This window comes from Papaver somniferum, unplaced genomic scaffold (genome assembly GCF_003573695.1).
Source record: "Papaver somniferum cultivar HN1 unplaced genomic scaffold, ASM357369v1 unplaced-scaffold_81, whole genome shotgun sequence".
NCBI classification, from domain to species: Eukaryota; Viridiplantae; Streptophyta; class Magnoliopsida; order Ranunculales; family Papaveraceae; genus Papaver; species Papaver somniferum.
In genome coordinates, this window is record NW_020651082.1 from 4,510,196 (window position 1) to 4,530,269 (window position 20,074).

Consider the following 20,074-nt stretch of genomic DNA (forward strand, 5'->3'; position numbering starts at 1 on the left):
AGACTTTTATATTAAACGACACAGCAGTTTAAATGTCGCAAATAATTCGTGTCTCAGAGGCCCTACAACTTAACCAACTTATCTCAATCTCATTCGCAAATAAAAACAAATTTATCAGAACTAATTCTCATGTTTAGCATGATTAGATGATCCAATATGTTGCTACCAACCAAAAAAAAATCAATAACCGCTTAAAAGTGAAGCCTTTTTCTTCTTTCTTGTTATAATGACAACAATGACCGATTTCGATGGTTACTTATAGTGATAATTCTCAACACCAAGATTCCAAATCATCATCATTTTTGTGCATTCATTCCAATAATCAAATCTCTTTACAGTCTTCAAACTATGATGGGTATCAGTAGAGTTCTACTAGTTGTTTTTTCATTAGTTCTTATTCTTGGCCTAGTTGAAAGTTTCGATTACCATGAAAAAGATTTGGAGTCGGAAGAAAGGCTTTGGGACTTGTACGAGAGATGGAGGAGCCATCACAGGGTCAGTCGCGATTTGAAAGAGAAACACAAACGTTTCAACGTATTTAGAGCCAATGTCCAACATGTTCACGAAACGAACAAACTGGACAAACCATATAAACTTAAACTTAACAAGTTTGCAGATATGACGAGTCATGAATTCAAGAGCTCTTACGCTGGTTCCAGAGTCAAGCATTACAGGATGCTCCACGGTCCTCGTAAAACTACTTCGTTCATGTACGAAAACGTCAGAGATCTCCCGGCTTCCATTGATTGGAGGAAGAAGGGTGCAGTCACTAGCGTCAAGGACCAAGGCCAATGCGGTAAGCAGCTAAAACATGCATGCATGCTTAGTCGGTGACTATAATTAATATCTTACGTTATCTTTCGACTAACATGGATTAATCTTGTGAAATATCGCAGGTAGTTGCTGGGCTTTCTCGACTATTGTTGGTGTCGAGGGTATAAACCAGATCAAGGCGAATAATCTGGTATCTTTGTCCGAACAGGAGCTAGTCGATTGTGATAACACTGACAATCAAGGCTGTAACGGTGGATTAATGGAAAACGCACTAGAATTCATCAAACAAAATGGAGGGATCACAACCGAACAAGACTATCCATATGTAGCACAAGATGGTACCTGTGATGCCAACAAGGAGAATGCTCATGTAGTGACGATTGACGGACATGAAATGGTTCCTGCTGGTGACGAGGAGGCTTTAATGAAAGCTGTTGCTCATCAGCCGGTATCAGTTGCGATAGACGCTGAGGGTACTGATTTCCAGTTCTATTCCGAGGTACGTATATAACGTCTTCTCGCAAATAAATTTGACTTCTTATTAGCTTCGTGTCATTTCACTAAAATTGGCGACACTTTTGCATGCAGGGTGTATTCACTAGTCCAGAATGCGGAAAAGAGCTTGATCATGGAGTGGCGATAGTCGGGTATGGGACAACGTTAGATGGGACCAAATACTGGATAGTGAAGAACTCGTGGGGCCCTGAATGGGGTGAGAAAGGTTACATTAGGATCGAACGTGGTGCCCGTACCAAAGGAGGGCTCTGTGGTATTGCTTTGGAAGCTTCGTATCCGCTCAAATCTTCCCCAAATCCAACAAAACCTCGCGCACGCTCTTCTTCATCCATTAAAGATGAACTCTAGAGTAGCTATAATGGTTATCAGTCTGTCTTTCGACATCGTTTTTTCATAAGTTGCATATGTTTGTTATCACAAATGTTATGCCTATATATGTAATAGTTCCCCCCCTATACATGGAGGAATTCCTGTACTCTAGTTTCTTTAGTTTCCGTATGTTTGCTTGGAATGTAGATTGTATTGAATCTCCTGGATGTATGAGGTTGAATAAAGCTTCTTCTTTATTTTTTTACTTATGCAAAGCACGAAGCGCAGTCTAATTTTGCAAAATGTAATCTAATACATTAGTAGCAGCCCAAGCAAGAACAGAGTTGGCCTTACAGACCAACTTGGCCATCAAAGTGTAATCTACTCGGTTTTAAATCTAATTTTTATTTTCCTATCAAAAAGAAAATAAAAATAAAAATAGTAACAAAATGTTATTCACATAGAATTGGATTCAAAGTCTAAATTTTATAATAACTTCTGAAAGCAAAAAAGTGAACTTCTGGCGAAGCAAAATATTTTTGCATATAATTTTGGTTTTAAGAATTCTGATATCCAAACAAACTATGAGGATCAAAATATTGGTTGCATTTGGGCTCCTTGTAGAGTGTTTAGTTCATACAGAATATACGGCAAACGAACCTTCCTTGCAGCTACAATAATATAGGACATGAAAAATTGAAGGTTGGTGCAATGCATTATTGCACGCAAATGCATGTTTGACCTTCAGTTGCATCGCTAAGTCTTGAAGATGTGTACGAAGCGTGTGGGATATAAGGTAGCCTTTGTGTCTGCCTCATCTGACTCTTTAGACTTTTAAATAGAAAAAATACAGTTTAGTCCAAAAACCAATCCAAAATTACGATTTAGTCTAGCCCGAGTCAACTAGGTGTCCAAAACATGGGAAAATACACAAATAACTCTTATTATTTACAATTTAGTCCAAATATTTGTAGTTTAGTCCACAGTGACTTATAATGATGTCAGCAATTTTAAATAATTTAAAAACAATTTATCTTTTAAACCGCTCGTCAAAAACTCACAAACTTTATATATTCGGAAAGCTCTTACAATAGCTACAAAAAGAGTACCCATATGAATATATAATTTTCAGTTTTAAAAAAAAATTAATTTTGGCTTCATTGTTCGATGTGTACAAAAAATAAATATACATGCACGAATTTTGCAGTCATTTTTCACATGTGCACCACGTTGTACACATCTACAAAACATGTATGGAATTGGTCATTCATATCCAGACATATTTGATCATTGAAATTACACTGGTCCACCAATATGACACCCCTGCAAAACATGTATGAAACAGTTTATTCATAATGACGCACAAATTTACTTTTTTTTTTACGGAAAATACACTGGTACATCAATATGGAAACTCAGATGCACTAGTATATACACACACCCCATATTTTATAAACATAATATGGAAACTCAGATGGATTTGAACCATCAACCTCCACAAACCTTATGATAGGCTTGGGCGCTCTATCGTTTTGAGCTTGTGAGTCCCTAAATTAGATGCATAAACATGTGTACAAATATGTACACATTAACAACCAGCAGGTGTACAACTATGTACACATCAACTTGCGGATTGCAACATAAAATTTCTAAGAGAACTCGAGTTTGAGCTTCATCCAAATTTCTAAGAGAACTTGAGTTTGAGCTTCTTCTATGAATTGAAGTACTTTCCTTCTATTCTCTTCATGGTAATGTTCATCAGCATCACTAATGCAAGTTTAACTAATAGTAGCACTAATGCAGGTTTCGCTAATAATAATACTGTTTTCTACAACGGCTACAAAATCATCTGTTGCAGCTAATGTGCTCATTACCACTGATATGGTTTTCCTGCGGAGGCCTGAAGGAGTAATAATGCATATAAACTAGAACAATTAAGATCTACTCGTTTGATTTTCTAGTTGTATCTCAACCTCGAATCAATCGCTCCTATTTGTTTTATAAAATAGTATATAGTATTCGGACGAATCTAAAGATAAAATGATACACGGTATGTCTGAAATTTCATGTACTGAATCCGAAATGTTACCTGTCAATCCAACAAACAATAGGCCATCCCGAGGTTGATGGGAAACCCTCCCTTTCAATCTGATCAACATATGTTAGTCAGTAAAATTACAAAGCTAGAGACACTTACATCTGTTTTTCCTTGCGCGTTTTTCCTTGTCAGCAGCTCCACCATTTACTTTTTCTCACTCTCAGCTTGCTAACTCTCCTCTTCCTAATGAACGATCTCCCCATCCTCTTCAAACAAACAACCTCTTGATATGCTACTTCAACTATATTACTGTAAAATGAAATAAAAGAGTGGGTTGATGACAGTATCCATATTACAGCAAGGTACATAACGATTAACAGATGTACAACTATGTACACATTGAAATTCAACATGTGTAAAGTTATGTACACATTAAGAATCAAGATGTGTACAACTATGTACATATTTTATACCTAAATGATCCTATATTTCCATGTTTACCTTAAACAACAAGCAACCTGGAATATAATAGCACAACAACGAATAATACAAACCACCAAGTAAACCTTATTCCAAGTTCTCTTGTACCTAGACCAGCAAGGAGATGAGTGATAACATATTATCTTTCAAACCCAGAAGTTTCAAAATTATCTTAATTGGAATGAAATAAATCATATACAAGACCACAAATGTTGATAAATAAATAGACCACATAAAATGAATTGACCAGTCAAAATTTTGATTAACTACTCCGAATTACTCGTTGATAATTGAGTATAATGTATAAGGCCATACCTAGAGGAACAAGTAATGAACCTGCAAAATATTGTAGCACAACAAAATCGGTAGGGTTTAAAATGACGAAAAATACTTGAATATAATATTATTATCCATATAAAAAAAATACATAGATAAAACAAGATTCAGGTTATGTCATCCCATAAGTCATCTCCAGCGTTTGAGATTGAATTATAGAAATGCGGATACCTTGAACCAGCAGATTGCATCACGAACACAGTGAGAGAAGGCTAAAAAGACAATGCAGCTGTACAAAAAAGACCAACTTCCATTAGCTTTTATGAATTTTCTCTCAATAAGAAGGCCAAGAAATGTTTGCTGGTGACTAGTAAGGAGGGACAACGGTTTCCCAAAGGAACATGGTGATATCATCAGACCCCAATAACAGTCTTTCATGAGCATTTCCTCTCATTTTCTATTCCACTCAAGGGAAACCTAACATATAATTGAAGCAAGGTCAGTGGGGAATATAAAACTGCCAGTACAATAGGGAAAATGCAAGGACCCATTATCGACGAAAATTTTGAGAGTTCATAAAAGACGAGCCAAGTGTCAACAGATATGAATGAACAACATGAAATGTTTCTTCACAATAATTAAGCAGGAGATGTCCTAAGGGAGTTATGTTGATCAATAAATTTGAAATTAAAATGAATTTCAACATGTGCACTCGTTAACAATCAATAGGTGTACGACCATGTGTACATTGACGATCAACAAGTGTATAACATTTGCACATTAAAAATCAACATGTGTACAATTATGTACGCATTAAGAAACAACATGTGTACAACTATGTGCACTTAATCAACATGTGTATAACTATGTACACATTAAGAATCAATATGTGTACAATTATGTACACATTGGTAATTAACAAATTTTAAACCTGTGATACTCGGGTAAGACATCAATTTCTTATTGGGACAGGAATGTCTGCTTGCAGTCAAGAGTACTAAGGTAGTGCATGAGGTTACAAGAGAAGCAAACAAAAAAAATTAAATAACTAGAAAAAAAAGGTAACTCAGTACAGTACTCCATAAGCTTATTTACTCAAACATAAGCTTATGGAGTCAATTTTCCATAGTGTACCAATTTTAACACCCTTTCTATTTACTCAAGCATAAACTTATAGAGTCATTTTATCCACATGTATACCAGTTTGTATACCCTAGTTTTACGCAAGCATAAGCTTATAGAGTCAATTTTTTTACATGTTTACCAATTTGTACACCCTAGTTATTTATGCAACATAAGCTTATGGAACCATTTTTTTTCCACACGTACACCCTAATTCTTGATGCATGCATAAGATTATGGATTCAATTCTCTACAAGTGTACTAGTTTGTACACCCCATTTATCTACCCAAGGATAAACTAATATTCTTTTTTTCATATGTGTACTAGTGTTTACACCCTAATTTTATGCAAGCATAAGCTTATCGTGTCAACTTTTTACATGTGTACCAGTTTGTACACCCTAGTCATCTATACAAGCATAAGCTTATGAACTCTTATATATCACAGATTGCACACATACCAAACTAACTCTAAGGAAAAATGCAAAACTGAGAGCAACAATAACCCGAAAGCTATTCAAAATGATATGTACGTACCTGTTGTTTCTATAACAACGTGTTCAAATTTATCTCACTTCTTATTAACCAATTCCAAAAGCATTTTAACTAGATCCTCTCTCAAAGTCCAATATAGACATTCATTATTGACCATAACAGTTACTTCAACCACGGAAGAGTGGCTAGCAACCAATGAACTATCAATATATATCTGCCTACCAAACTGAAACAAAGAAGGAAAAAAAGCACAGATTCACAAGATCAAAATTTTCAATTACTAACACAAACTAAAATACAATAATACATACAGTAAGCGGCCTAAAAGAAATTGGGTACCTGAATCCCTAATCCAAAAATCCCAAATCCATATGACCATACTATTAATAACAAACCAAAAATAAAACCATATGAAAGTAATATTCACATATTAGTCGCACTGACCCATTTCAAAAACTATCCATAAATTCCTAAAATGCTACGTAGACTTGATCAAGATACCTATTGGTATATGAGACTTCAATTACATTGAGAATCTAAACTTAAACAATTTGATATGCACAAAGGTTGGGTATAAAGAATCGATCTAAGTGGAAACAAATGGACACCATGGCCGAAAGGCCGTATACACACTAGGTAGTAAGGATGTGCCTGACCATTATTAGAAAGCTGCAAGTACTGATACTTAATTGCAAAATTCATACTATACAGGTAGAAAAAGAATATGCAGTAAACTCAAGAAAAGATGTTCATATAAGTCCATAATACTTTCAATTAATTAGCAGCATCTTGGAAGAGAAGGCAATCATAGCTGGTTAATTTTTTTTTGATGATATCTAGTATGTTTTTGTTAATTTCTTTATGTATTAGTGGCTTAATTTAGTAGGGGTACTCAAATCTATTTTTTTGAGAGTGGATTTATGTTCTGGTTATGTTTAAATTCATCTCTTAGATTATATGTATAATTTATGTTCCTTTACCAAACGAATACATATAAATACAAAATGATTCAAGATTTCAGTCAATCTTATGGAAGCTAATTGTTCGCTTTGTGTGTAAATGATACTGATGCAAATCGGTCTAAGGACTTTAAGGGAAAGTAAAATCTGAGTAAAAGTGACGAAACAAAACAAAGTGCTTGGTATTTATCTACCTAAGTCATTGCCTACAATTTTCATTTTCAAAACGTAATGTATTGGAAAAATTTTTCATGGAACAATAATTATCCTTACCTTGTGTTATTTTCTCATCAATTTATCTTAGTTTGAGCTGTTTTTTCATGATTTACTAACATCATAAATTATACTAAAGAAAAATTAGGGAAGAGAATTTGAACTCTACTAATAATATTTATTGTATAGAAATTACTAACTTCATTATACATCTCCTAGTACAATTTAATTACCATTCCAGTCTCCAAATTCTATGAATAAATACACACAAATATCAAGCTAAATACAACCAATAAGAGATTAGGTATGATTCGTGATTACCTGTTCCGGTCGTAGAAATAGTCTCCATTTATTGAAAACAGGTTTCAGAGCAGAGACTTCTACAGATAGTTAGATTAAAATGAGATAATTATAGATGTAAGATATAATCATTAATCAAATAAGAAATTCGAGCCGAAATCAAAGTAATTAGGTTTTCGAAACAGTAAATTTTTTTTTCTGAAACTAATTTCAGAATCCATAAATTAATAATAGCGATCACATTAAATGATAATTATGTATTCAACTAATCTTCCTAATCGCTATGATGAAATCTTCAAAATCAAATTGAATATGATCAACTTTTCATCTCAATTTCGAATGAATCTTTAAAAGAAAACTAAGCGATGGCGACGATACACGTTGTTTGAAGCTGAACTGAGTGTTTATTTGATAATCGTATTTAGTTTTTGAGATTGAGTTTTCATTGAGACGACAAGATTAGATTTTAGATTTCTTTTCTTCTCCGGGGAGATCTGTTTCCAACTTTCCATGAAATGAAAATAAAAAAAATGGAAACTGTATCCTGTACCGTGAAGAAGTAATATTAAGTTTAGCTTATGAGTATTTTTGTCACCAAAAAATATAATTTTGGACTGAATCGTTTGTAAAAGGAGTAACTCGTTTTAGATTTGGTAAATTTGGACCTCCTAATACTAGGCTTGAAGGAACGGGACTAAAGTGTCTAAAGCCCAATTAATTTGGGATTAAATGTTAATTTCTACCTTTTAATACGCCGGTCTGTTTTTCTATTGATCTACCATATCCAAAGTGTAAAACCACTGAATTTGCAAACCCAAAACAAGTGGATGCGACATCTAAATACCGACGAGTCAGACTCATACCCTAATCCAACATCAATTCACAAATATAAAGCCCCATCTTCAGACAACCGAATTTGTCCATCAAAATATCCCAACTTCTTCATTATACAATAGGATGATACCAAGTTTGGATACCAGAATCAAAAATTTCTACTTCTTCTAGAATAGAAATCAAAAACAAAATTATTTTATTCCAGTAACTTATTTGTTTCCAGATTTCATTCTGAAATCACGTACTCAAACTAATTTATATCGGTTTTTCTTCTAGAAATAAAAAAAAAACAACTGTTTCTTTCGGGGCGTGTATCCAAAGTCCAAACAGCCTTGGATGGTTCAAAATAAAAATTTTACTGCTAGAAATATTCAAAGTTCAAACATCACGGGAGCAAAATTTTATGTAGTGGTAATAAATATAAAACTTCAAGGGTCATTTACAAACAAAAACAAAGAAGAAGAAAAAGGTCTTTGATGAATCAGCTACAAACGACACCGAGTCAGAAGAAAAACTCGTACGCTACATCCACACGCAACAAACAGTGATACACACTATCCGCTCACTTAAGAAGAAACAAACAAAGAACCCCCAATCAGAAGATTCATTAGGTGATTCGAATTCTCCGCACAGAAATTGAGAAATTCTGATTTTGATTGTTGAGTTTGGTTTGTAGCAGGAAATTTCTAAGAAACTAGGGTTTTTTCTAAATTTGGAGGGGGTTAATGGTGAGATTGGGGGAAAAGATATAAAAGAAAAAAATCTAAATCTGGCAAATTTAGGAGGATTTGGTTTGAGGGCACGGTCTTCATTAAAACAAGAAGGTTGTATTGGAGACGACGCAGAAGAGTGTAGACCTTGGCGTCGTAGATTATTAGGATCAATGGCGATGTCTTGGTCTTCTATTATTAGGATCTCTCTTCTTCTGCTTCTCTTGATCGCCATTACTACTGCTTGTCTTACTCTTCCCGTCGAAAAGGTTCCATTTTTATCTCATTTTCATTTCAGGTTTTTATCAATTTTATATGATTTTATCTGTTTTGTTATGATTTTGGTTCTGGGTTTGTTAGGAATATAAGATTTTTGTGTTTCCTGATCTGAATTTGGGTTTTTAGGTTGAATTTCTGTTCATTGTGAATTGGGTTTGTTTGATGTTTAGGTTTACTTTTTGGGTTGAATTGTTTGGGGAAGGCTGTTAGGTGGGAAAACAAACTCAGAATAGTACAATTAGGGTTTTCATCATTGGGGTTGGTGGAATGTTTAGAATTGGGGCTTACTTGTTGTGTTGTTATGAGATATACTATTCATATTTCATTTGTGAGACTCTAAATAGCTGAAGCTAAGGTATACAAAATCACAGATATTAAAACCTATGGGATCAACATAATGCTATTGTCTGGTTAGCAATGTTTGAACTCATAAACACACCACAACTACAATCTTTTCGAATTAACATTGTATGCTGTATGTGCTTATGTAGTTACTTTATTTGTTCATATTGAAGAAATCCCATGATAATGATTGTAGTTCAAATGATATGAGACAGTTTTTTAGTTGCATCAAATTTGCATAGTTGCATGGTCATGGGACAGTTTTCTAGTTGCCTGTACTGTAAATATATACAATTTGTCATGCTTAGCCTTGGAGTTTCATTTTGCAGATTCTAAAGGATTTCTTGTACTGGATTGAGCACAATCTTGGGGCATGGGGTCCACTTGTTTTGTAAGTTTTTGTTCTCTAATCTCACTTTATTTCCTTTCATTCTGTTTTGATATCCATGCACCTATCAGTTTCCCGGAAGATTTTTGCTGTGCATGATATCTCAATGCTTAATGTAATTTACTTTCCACCTGAAGGATGGTAAAGTTTAGACATATAAGTTTTATATCTGCTGGAAACGAAATTCAGTTTCCACATCTTTGGGCTGTGGGTAATGTTCCTTCATCTAACATGCATCTTACGGTAAAGGGGTGATGGGTTTCAGCTGAATAAAAACGAAGACAGGACCACTTTTTCTTTTCTGCCATCTGTAGTAATTCGAGTCAAATGTGATAGTTCATCCAGTCTTGTCAACACGCATAGACCTTTCTCCAACCATATTGGAGAACCGAGCGTATACGACTTTCCTCTTGTATCATGTCCCTTCTAACCATTTCCTTGGAAACATCAAGCTGTTTTCATGGATCCTCGTTTTTTTAACAGAACTGTGGAAGGAAAATGCTGTGATTAAAATGTACTAAGTTACACGGTGCTTACTTTAGATTTAGCATTTGATTATAGGAATTGAAACTTGTCAAAACCTCCTTGCTCTAAAAGCTTGTAGCATTCTACTTTTCGAGGTAGGCAAAGCAATACATATATATCTGATTTAATCCCGTTGTTATTTATTGTGCAGGGCTGTTGCTTATATTCCACTGACTGTTCTGGCTGTCCCAGCTTCAGTCCTCACTGTGAGCATCGTGTTCCTCCTTGTGATACTTTGAGATAATAAACGATTGTTCCTGTTTTGTTTGAGCTATACCCCTTCTTTAGCTTCTGCTTTTCTGAAATAGTTCTCCTGATCTTAATTTCCAGCTTGGGGGTGGGTATCTCTTTGGACTGCCAGTGGGATTTGTTGCTGATTCTCTTGGTGCCACTCTTGGTGCCACGGCTGCGTTTCTTCTTGGAAGAACCGTAAGTTGCTTTAACTTGTTTGCTCATCCTAGTTTCTCCTTTTGCATGTCTTTCAGTCACTGAGTAAAACATTATTTTCTTTTCTTGTTGCGTTTTATAGCATACTTGTTCTCTCTTGTGAATTGAAATTTGATTATTTTATATCATATCTTTGATACAGATCGGAAGGTCTTACGTTATTTCTAAGTTGAAGGACTACCCAAAATTTCAGGCAGTTGCTATTGCTATTCAGAGATCTGGATTCAAGGTTTGGGCACTCTATTTGATCTTCTGGTTATCCATTTTTAGTAGAAACTATATAGAAGTTTAGTGATTTTTGATTGAGCTTTGTGTGAGTTCACTGTTTGGCAGTATCCCAGCATGTATGAGTTATTAGTGGGCTCTTAAGAGGCTTCTAACATCTTTTCTCTTTCCTTGTGCAGATTGTTTTGCTTCTTCGGCTTGTTCCCCTGCTCCCATTTAACATGCTGAACTACCTCCTGTCTGTTACTCCAGTTAGTATATGGGAGTATATGTTGGCTTCCTGGCTGGGAATGATGGTATGGTGTCTTTTTTCCTTACATTATTTGAATCGCTTTGTTATTTATCTCGACTGGGAACCGTGCAGTATTATGTGCAAATTTTTGTAGTATTGGATATGATTGTGGGGAATGTTGATATAATTGGCTGATCTGGTTGCAGCCAATAACATTTGCACTGGTCTATGTGGGGATAACACTAAAGGATTTTCCTTACATTATTTGAATCGCTTTGTTATTTATCTCGATTGGGAACCGTGCAGTATTATGTGCAAATTTTTGTAGTATTGATTGTGGGGAATGTTGATATAATTGGCTGATCTGGTTGCAGCCAATAACATTTGCACTGGTCTATGTGGGGACAACACTGAAGGATCTTTCTGACGTGACACATGGTTGGGGTGAAATAACACCAACTCGCTGGGTAAGCTATCTCAACTCTTTCTCTCTTTCTGTTTAATTAGAAAAAAGATTTGAAGTTTTATCAACTATGAGCAATGAGCATAATTGACAACAAAAAAGAAAAGGAACAAAGATAGCGAAATTTATTGTACAATGCAATTCTCAAGTTTCCAAACATTTGGGAACTCTCGAAAGAATTTCAAAGAAAAGAAACAGCTAGGTGGTGGTTGTCCTTGTTGCCTTGAGGAGAAGAATGTTTACAGTCTTCTCACATATTATGACTGATCTCTAATCTGATAATTTATACTAGAAATGTTTGAGATGATTCGTTATTTACTCAGTTAGCCATTATAGTGGGTATCTAGCTTTTGGCATTATCCATACTGTATAGCTAAACTCCCCATTAACGAGATTGCTATCTCATATTCTTCAATTTGGATGCAACAAGGCTCGTTATTCTGACATTTCTCATGTTATACTCTGACCTTTTCTCCTATCTTCAATGCAGGTTGTCATTATAGGTGGTTTTGTGATATCTGGTAAGCCACAATCAATATGCTGTTTATTTTTCTTTCTGCTTAATTTGTGACCTCCTAGTTATAAGAACCAATGCTTGAAAGAAGACTTGCAGCAGAACCTTTTGTATCACTCTCATAAAGTATAACGAAACTTTGATCTAAATAGCTGAATACAGTATACTAGTTAGGCCCTTGTTACTTTTCCATGGGATCATAGTCTAAAATGAACGGCTGAAAAATATTTTTAGTGGGTGAAAAGTATTTGGTACAAGTAATACGTAAACTGCAAAAGAGTCAAGGAGTTTGCTTGTTGGATAGCATTTCTCTTCAAATGGGGATTCATGTGCTTGACAAGCTTCTTGCATCAATTTCAGCTTACTTTTTTTTGCTTTACGATTCTAATGTCTTGGAGTGGTACTCATTCTTTTCACTTTTGGTGCAGTGGTTCTAATGGTGTGTGTCACTAAAGTGGCAAAAGCATCTTTGGAGAAAGCCTTAGCTGAGAATGATACCGAGATTGAAGGAATGCTAGGCTCACAAATTCTACCAATTGTGGCAGACCCACAGTCAGATCTCCACCACCCTCTAATAATCAAAATAGATAATCCAGACGCAGACAAGCATGAACAGTAAATACTACATAAATCCCTCTGTAAATTCTTCATTTACTTCTTTTTCTTAACTCGACCTGTTCTAGCTGTGATTTTATCAAATCCAAAGGAAAAAATGGAAAGATAAAAAAAATGTAAGTTTTTTAATCACTAGCATCTTGTGTGGCATAAGGTATTTTCTGCCATTATTAGATAATGTTGTAGTTCCATGTTTTCCACACATGTAATTCTAGAAATATCACTTACTCAACAGGTATTTATGTGCTGTATTTTTTGTTCTTTTCGATACATTCTTGTCCCCTCTATTTAATTCTCAAATTCTAGATCTAAGGTTCTGCCCCAACTAAAGCCACATATCAGTCTAGAGCCTGGCTTACTTTTTTGTGATGTTAATTCTCTTTGGAATCAGCTAAAGGTTAAAGGGTCTGTGGGGATTTTCTGAGATTACCCTAAATTTATGGCCAATCAAGTTTGTTTAGTTTTTGGTGGTTGTTGACTAACCTGACATGTCATCACCTTAAGACATCAGCAAAGAATCTGATTGGGTGCATGCACCTTTATGGTGCAAGAAGACTTATATGCTCACAGGTCACAGGTGTATATCCTTAGGAATTTTGCATTAGATGGATGGGAAAGTAAAGTTTAGTGGCCACAGGTCTAGCAGTAAACCGAAAGCATGGAAGTGAAAATGATAAAAGTTGAAGCAACATCATGAACCACTACCTTAGCAATAGAAAACTGAAAAGCCTGGATTTGGTTCTTGACTTCTTTTTTCTTCTTCCAACAAAGAATTGATATTGTTTCAGTTTGGTAGGACAAGAAGTAGTTGGAATAACCCTACCAAGTTTGTCTATCTAAAACAGTGAAATTCCACTACAATAACTATATTTAACTGCACTGTCTTCTCCATAAATTAGCACTTCAATGCTCACAAGAAGTGAACTTCATATATCAGAAGAAGCCTGAAGTCTGCAGAAAAATAAATAAATCAGAATTTTTAAGTTTCTAGTCTAATTACATATCATAGGAAAAATGCCGAAATTTGGCATGTTTGCAGGTGGTGGATGCATATGTTGGGATGAATACCGTGACCATGCTCAGACTTCTTCAGGTCTGGGAACCAGAGTTTGGAATTTGACAGACAGGCCGATAGAGTTGCAAGTAAGGGTGGGATCAATATTGAAGAAGGGTCATACTTTGAAGCCAGGCTCGTCGAAGAGACTTAAATCTAAGAGCATTTACAAAACTTACATGCCGGTGAGCAGTGGCGGTACCTGTGGTGGTGAAGCAATGAAGAGTTTGCTTTACTACTATGATGAAACATGTCAGCCTTATATATGGGTACAGGACAGTGTTAGTGATTTTTCAAGAATGGTGAAGCAACAGTATATTAGTCTTGAAGATTTAAGAGACTGTTCTGAGATTAAAATCTTTAGAGATCACCAGAGAGGTTGTATTTCGGTTCGAAAGAAGGCCAGGCCAGACTTTTGCTGAATTTTTCTTCCAAGTCACTTGGCAAGTTTTCTTACTTATCTTTGTGTTGTTTGGGTTTGAATTTTGTGTCAGAAGGATTCCTGTGAGAAAAACTAGCGGTGTTTCGTGATTTTAAGTACAAATTTCTTTTACAGTACTTATCTGTGTAGTTTTAAGGGACTTCATACTTTGTTTAGACAAGCATGAGGACTAATTTTTACATATGTGCTCCAGAAATTGCAAAGTTTGTGCTTGAAATGAAGCAGTTCAGGTTTCACAATGCTTACATAAAAAAGCCTATGGCTCTGAAAGTTCAATTGTTTGTAACATTCTCTATTTACAAACCGTTTATACCGAAAACTATTAGAGTGAAATTCCCTGTTTTTCCATTCAGCTTACAAAACTAGTGTGCACACTGTTTTATTCGCACGTAAATTGAGTCTAATCGAAAATGCACTAAAGAAGAAAGCATGGAATGAGATTCAAGACAATTTTTATGGCTTGTAAATGGTCCCTCCTGCGAGAGCCATGGGCTTTACATACAGTCCCCTGCTCTCCAGAAGCTGAGTAAATGCTGGCTTGTTGACATGCATCAACATTCCTACCATATCTTGGAGTGGTTCACTGACCAACGTCCCTTGGTTATGCAGATAATGACCAAACCCCTGCAAAAGTAATTGTGTTTAGATTACTGCTTTTATATTACATTTGTGAAGGTAGTTTCAGTAAAAACTCAAAATAGTTAGCACCTCAAGATTAATGAAAGGGTTGTTGTGGTCAGTTGTTTCGTCTTCCAATGTGCTTTGGCTCAAGGACTGCAATATAGTAAGATCCAAGTAAAACATACATTTACCTATCTAAGGAAATTCACTGGAAAAATTTAATGGGGCAATATTTGTGGCTATGCGCTTGTTGCTTCATTTTTGCGACCAATGAAATTTATCCATGCGCAAATTAAACACATGCATATAAGAGAGACAAATACCTTAATCTGAAGCTGTAAGTACTTGACGTAGTCGATGATATCATCCATGAGGTCGTCTCTATTTGCCTGTCAATAACAAGAATAAGTAGATGATATTTCTGAACTGAACAGCTTAACAAGATGATCCTTTGTAAAAGAGGCACATTAGAATCATTCTCCAGTTCATTTATGTCAAGAGGCAATCCATTCAAATAAGTAGAAGCATGGTGTCTGGTGAACAATAACTCATACCAGCTACATATGTTACCTGATCGGAATTTGGAAGAATTTCTTGCAGCGATTTGAATCTTTCAGTAATCTTCGCTCTGCGGGTCTGGCAAAAGAATCGAGCAGTCAGAGAAACCAAATAACCCAATCACAGTACATTTCAACTGTATTTTAAAGAATGGCATGTCACTTGGAAAATGAGGCATGTACACACCTAGAGATAAAGTTCATCTTAAAAATGAGGTCTAGAGTCTCTGGACTACTTGCACTTACCCTACCGCTTTTTCTGTTTATGTAATTGATACGTTGTTTGGAGCAGTAACTCGGAACAGGAACCGTTACTTTGGGACCTTGGTGAAAATTTCCTGTTAGTCCTGGTGCCGCTGAAGCAGGATCCTGATTCAGATACATTAAGCTTAAGATATCCACAACAATAACTTAAGCTGCCTGAAATTTTGAGGTTAAGGTAGCATACTTGAGCAAGGATTGGGACTTTGTTACTCAACAACGTCTTCAGAAACTCTGCTCCGTGTGACGTAATCTGGCTTGCCTGTGTTAGAACAATACCAGGCATCAAAACATGGTATGTTTTATATCAAATATATTTCATGCCATTGAGAGACTCACCTGCAGATATTTCCCATTGTTTCCATTGAGCATTTGATGAATGGATTGCATTACGTCGGATGCAGCCACATTATGACCATAAGAATCACTAAGGTTCGATGCGCCTCCAGTATGGTGGTTACTCAACAAGCCTTGTCTCATCCCAGTGAGTTCCCTTACATCTGTTGTGCTTCTTACAGTTATAGGAACAACTAATGGTATCTCTCTAGCATAACCAGAATGGTAGGCTGTTGGTAAAGAAATAAACGGTGCAGCGTCTGCTACACGTCTGGCAGAAGCACCGTGGATTAACGTAGACCCTGTAGGTAACGAATGAAAAGGAACGGCGAATGGAATATCTCTACCGGAACCAGTTGCTTCTGTTGGTTTTCTCAGTGAAGAACCAACAAGAACACTCCGCGGTATACCTGAACGGGCTAATATCGATTGCCTTAACAAAGAACTGACATGAGCACCTTGTGATATTTCTCTAGCAGTACCAGCATTACTCACAGTGGGTCTAACTGACACTAGTCTCGAGCATTCCCCGGGGAAATCGTTAACTGGTCCTTGCGCATTGCTGCAATTTAAGTCATCCCTTTTGTCAAGAACGCGCAGCAAGTGGATCAGTAGTAGTACTCTTTGCCTTTTTGTGGTCTGGTCTATGAAAAGCTTGTTTGCCATCCAATTCACTGGATGACGCCTCTTTGTCACTGGATTCATAAGAAGAAGCCTCACTACTATCACTGAATTCATTCGGCGAACCTTCTTTGTCATCAGAAGGGGTTTGCATCATTTCCACGAAGTTGTGCCGTCCTCTTTTTCTTCCTACATCATCCATATTGATTGAATCTGCAATGAATGGCACACACAATCAATGCCCCATTCTCTGTAATGACAATACATAAACGAAAACCCATTAATTCGCTATTTCGAGAACCCGGGTTTTCGAGTATGCACAATAACAACAACAACAACAATTCCATTGCAGCAATCATGACAGAAACATGAATAAAGTAGTTCTAGCTAGCTAAGAATGTAAAAATAGAAGCAAGATACAAATATTAGCTAAGCCTTAGTATCAACCTAGAAATCTCTAATTAACAACACAGCAATAGAATCTACACAAAAAATTTGTAAAAAACAAAAGAAGATAGTGTGTAGACTACATCAGTGAATGAGCAAAGAAGAAAAAAGGTGTAGTATCTTATTACTTACACAGGGGAAATAAGAAGAAGAAGAAGAAGATAAAAGCAGCTTCAGAATTTTTGGTTTACGAGGAAGAGGAGGAGAAGAAGAAGAAAATGAAAGAGGAAATAGTGGGGTGGTGGTGGTGGATGGACGTACACTGACTATCTCTGGTTGTTATGGCAATGCAACAGTAAAAGGGAAACAGAATTAGCAATAAGACAAAAATAATACACCTGAATTTATCCAAAATGCCTATCACATGACACGTGTCCTATTGTCACTTGACTTTCAGTCACCTCGACTATTGGATCCCACTCTCGGAAGCATAATAGGGGCTCCATAAAATGTGGCCCAACATGCCAATGACATTGTCTTTGGCGGTGGTATGTTGTGTTTGAATTTTTTTTTTTTTGAATCCTATTGTTGGGCTTAAAAAGTCAAGTGTTTTCGGGGGTTTTTTAGGGTCGCCAAATATCAATTGTGACACCTCTTATTATATATTTATATAAAGACTAATATGCACCATATGATTTTAGATAATAAAACCTGATTAACAATATTAATCATGATTAGCAAATCAATTAAGACTAATTCATCTTTTTAAGTGAGGTGATGAAACTGAAAATCAAAACAAAAGAAAATAAGAGGAGGAGGACAAGAAGAAGAAAAAAAATTGAGATTTTTTTTGCAAATGAGTGATTCAAGCAAAATCTTTGATGTAGGTGAACCCTCATCTTCAAAATACGATAACATATTAATACCCATCAATAACGATCAGTTCTTTACTGAGTTTTCACAAAATCATGAAATTTTTTCTCAAACTCAAAATAACCCTTATGAACCTTACTATGATTTCGAAGGACCAACCTAAGAAGAAGAAGAAATCGAAGAAACAATTGCTCAAGATTACCAGGTATACCTCTATTCTGACTCTTATTTAAGTTTTTAAGCTCAGAGTTTCAAGAAATTTCGATTTTTTCCTTCCTAAAACCCTAGGTTTCCAGCCGACAGGTCCATTCACGGCTGGGAAACCATGAACTCCTGTCGGTTTTCCTTGCTTACGGCTGACAATTAATGAACTCCCCGCCGTTAGCATTCGGTTACGGATGGAACGACGAATAAACCAGGCCGTAACTAAAAAATTACGGCCAGGTTTTTTCTACGTGCATGGGAAGCATTAAATATTGTCGGCGACGGTTAGGTTTCCTGTCCGAAAATATTAAATGCTATTTAATGCTGACGGCGCCGGTTGGGTTACCCAGCCGTAACTTATTTTACGACTCGTTTTTTAGGCCGTAAGCTGACTCATCTATTTACAGTGAGATTTACGTCATGGAATTCCTGGACGTAACATGTTTACGGTTCAGAATATTATTTTTCGACCCAGCCGGTTTTGTTTTGACGGCTGGAATATAACTTGTCGACCCAGCCGTGTACGATTGAAGGCTGGAATATCACTTGTCTACACAGCCGTTTCTGTGTGTTTAAATTTCTTTTGTGAATAATTATGTGACATATGTCATTCTATTATAGATTGTACCTTACGTTCCGGTGGAAGACCAAGGGGTGGTTATGGAAGATCAAGAGGTGGTGATTGAGGAGGTAGAGGAGGTTATGGAAGATCAACCCAAACCTGTGCAAGTTTCCGAGGACACAAGTGCTCACTATGCAAACAACTACGAGTGGGAAGATAAGAAAGATGCAAAGATTTGGGCTCGATCACAAGGGCTGAAAAAAATGTGCATCATAGTCCAGAATAAACAAGTTACACCCACCAGCTTTCAAATGGTTTGCGAGTGTAGTGGAAAATATGAGAGTCACTGGAAAAAGGGTTGTGAGTATGAACCAAAAACCACGAGGAATAAGGGAGTATATAATACGAAGAAGACCGAATGCCCTTTTAAGCTTAAATTTAAATTTAACGGCGACAAGAATATGTGGTATATGGAAAAGGTCGTCTCCGGTTATCATAATCATCCTATTCTGGAGAGTTTGATCAACCATCCTTATTCGGCAAGGCTCAACCCTTTAGAAAAGGATTTAGTACGCGTGTTGAGTAAAAGACACACAAGACCTATTGATATTCTTAGTGGCGTGAAGGTGTTAAACGCCCAAAACTCATCCTCATTGGCAACTATCTATAACGAAAGAGAAAAATTTAGAAAAGAGTCATGGGAGGAGAGAGTGCTTATGCAACAATTATTGTTTTTGTTTGAGGAGGAAAAGTACTCTACCGCCTTCAATAGGAATGAAAAAAACGAAGTGGAATATCTTTTCTTCGCGAATCCGGAATGTGTACAATTGTCAAGATGCTTTCATCAAATTCTCTTTATGGATTTCAAGTATTAAACTAACAAGTACAACATGCCGATAATGAACTTTGTTGGGCAAACATCTACCAAGTCGACATTTACCATTGCGTTTTGTTTCTTGAAAGACGAGTGGAAGGAAAGTTATTTGTGGGCGTTGCAAAAGGTGAAGTTATTGTATCAAGAAGGTTATACTCCTACGGTGTTGATTACGGATAAGGAGCAAGCATTGATGTGGGCCATACAACGTGTTTTCCCCTACGCG

The 20,074-nt window shown here is 36.1% G+C and overlaps 4 protein-coding genes and 1 long non-coding RNA gene across 5 annotated transcripts; 4 read left to right on the forward strand and 1 right to left on the reverse strand.

Annotated features, from left to right (window-relative positions):
* Positions 1–304: 304 nt before the first annotated feature.
* LOC113345592 (vignain-like) lies at positions 305–1,638 on the forward strand. The gene is made up of 3 exons (XM_026589365.1): positions 305–796; positions 897–1,273; positions 1,363–1,638. The coding sequence occupies exons 1-3, from the start codon at positions 349–351 to the stop codon at positions 1,636–1,638; spliced, it is 1,101 nt and encodes a 366-aa protein (XP_026445150.1). The 5' UTR covers positions 305–348.
* A 7,213-nt stretch (positions 1,639–8,851) lies between these two features.
* On the forward strand, positions 8,852–13,326 carry LOC113345564 (TVP38/TMEM64 family membrane protein slr0305-like). The gene is made up of 9 exons (XM_026589329.1): positions 8,852–9,295; positions 9,977–10,038; positions 10,712–10,766; positions 10,891–10,989; positions 11,150–11,236; positions 11,412–11,528; positions 11,839–11,931; positions 12,418–12,448; positions 12,870–13,326. Exons 1-9 carry the CDS (start codon positions 9,200–9,202, stop codon positions 13,058–13,060), a joined length of 831 nt encoding a protein of 276 aa, XP_026445114.1. The 5' UTR covers positions 8,852–9,199; the 3' UTR covers positions 13,061–13,326.
* A 537-nt stretch (positions 13,327–13,863) lies between these two features.
* LOC113345530 lies at positions 13,864–14,900 on the forward strand. Its single transcript, XM_026589292.1, has one exon. It carries the CDS (start codon positions 14,071–14,073, stop codon positions 14,530–14,532), a length of 462 nt encoding a protein of 153 aa, XP_026445077.1. The 5' UTR covers positions 13,864–14,070; the 3' UTR covers positions 14,533–14,900.
* A 376-nt stretch (positions 14,901–15,276) lies between these two features.
* Positions 15,277–15,800, reverse strand: LOC113345496. Its single transcript, XR_003358182.1, has 3 exons — positions 15,744–15,800; positions 15,497–15,562; positions 15,277–15,326 (listed from the first exon to the last, which is right to left on the reverse strand). It is a non-coding gene; the product is annotated as an uncharacterized LOC113345496 (long non-coding RNA).
* A 3,272-nt stretch (positions 15,801–19,072) lies between these two features.
* On the forward strand, positions 19,073–19,849 carry LOC113345204. The gene has a single exon (XM_026589013.1). The coding sequence runs from the start codon at positions 19,073–19,075 to the stop codon at positions 19,847–19,849; it is 777 nt and encodes a 258-aa protein (XP_026444798.1).
* Positions 19,850–20,074: the final 225 nt, after the last annotated feature.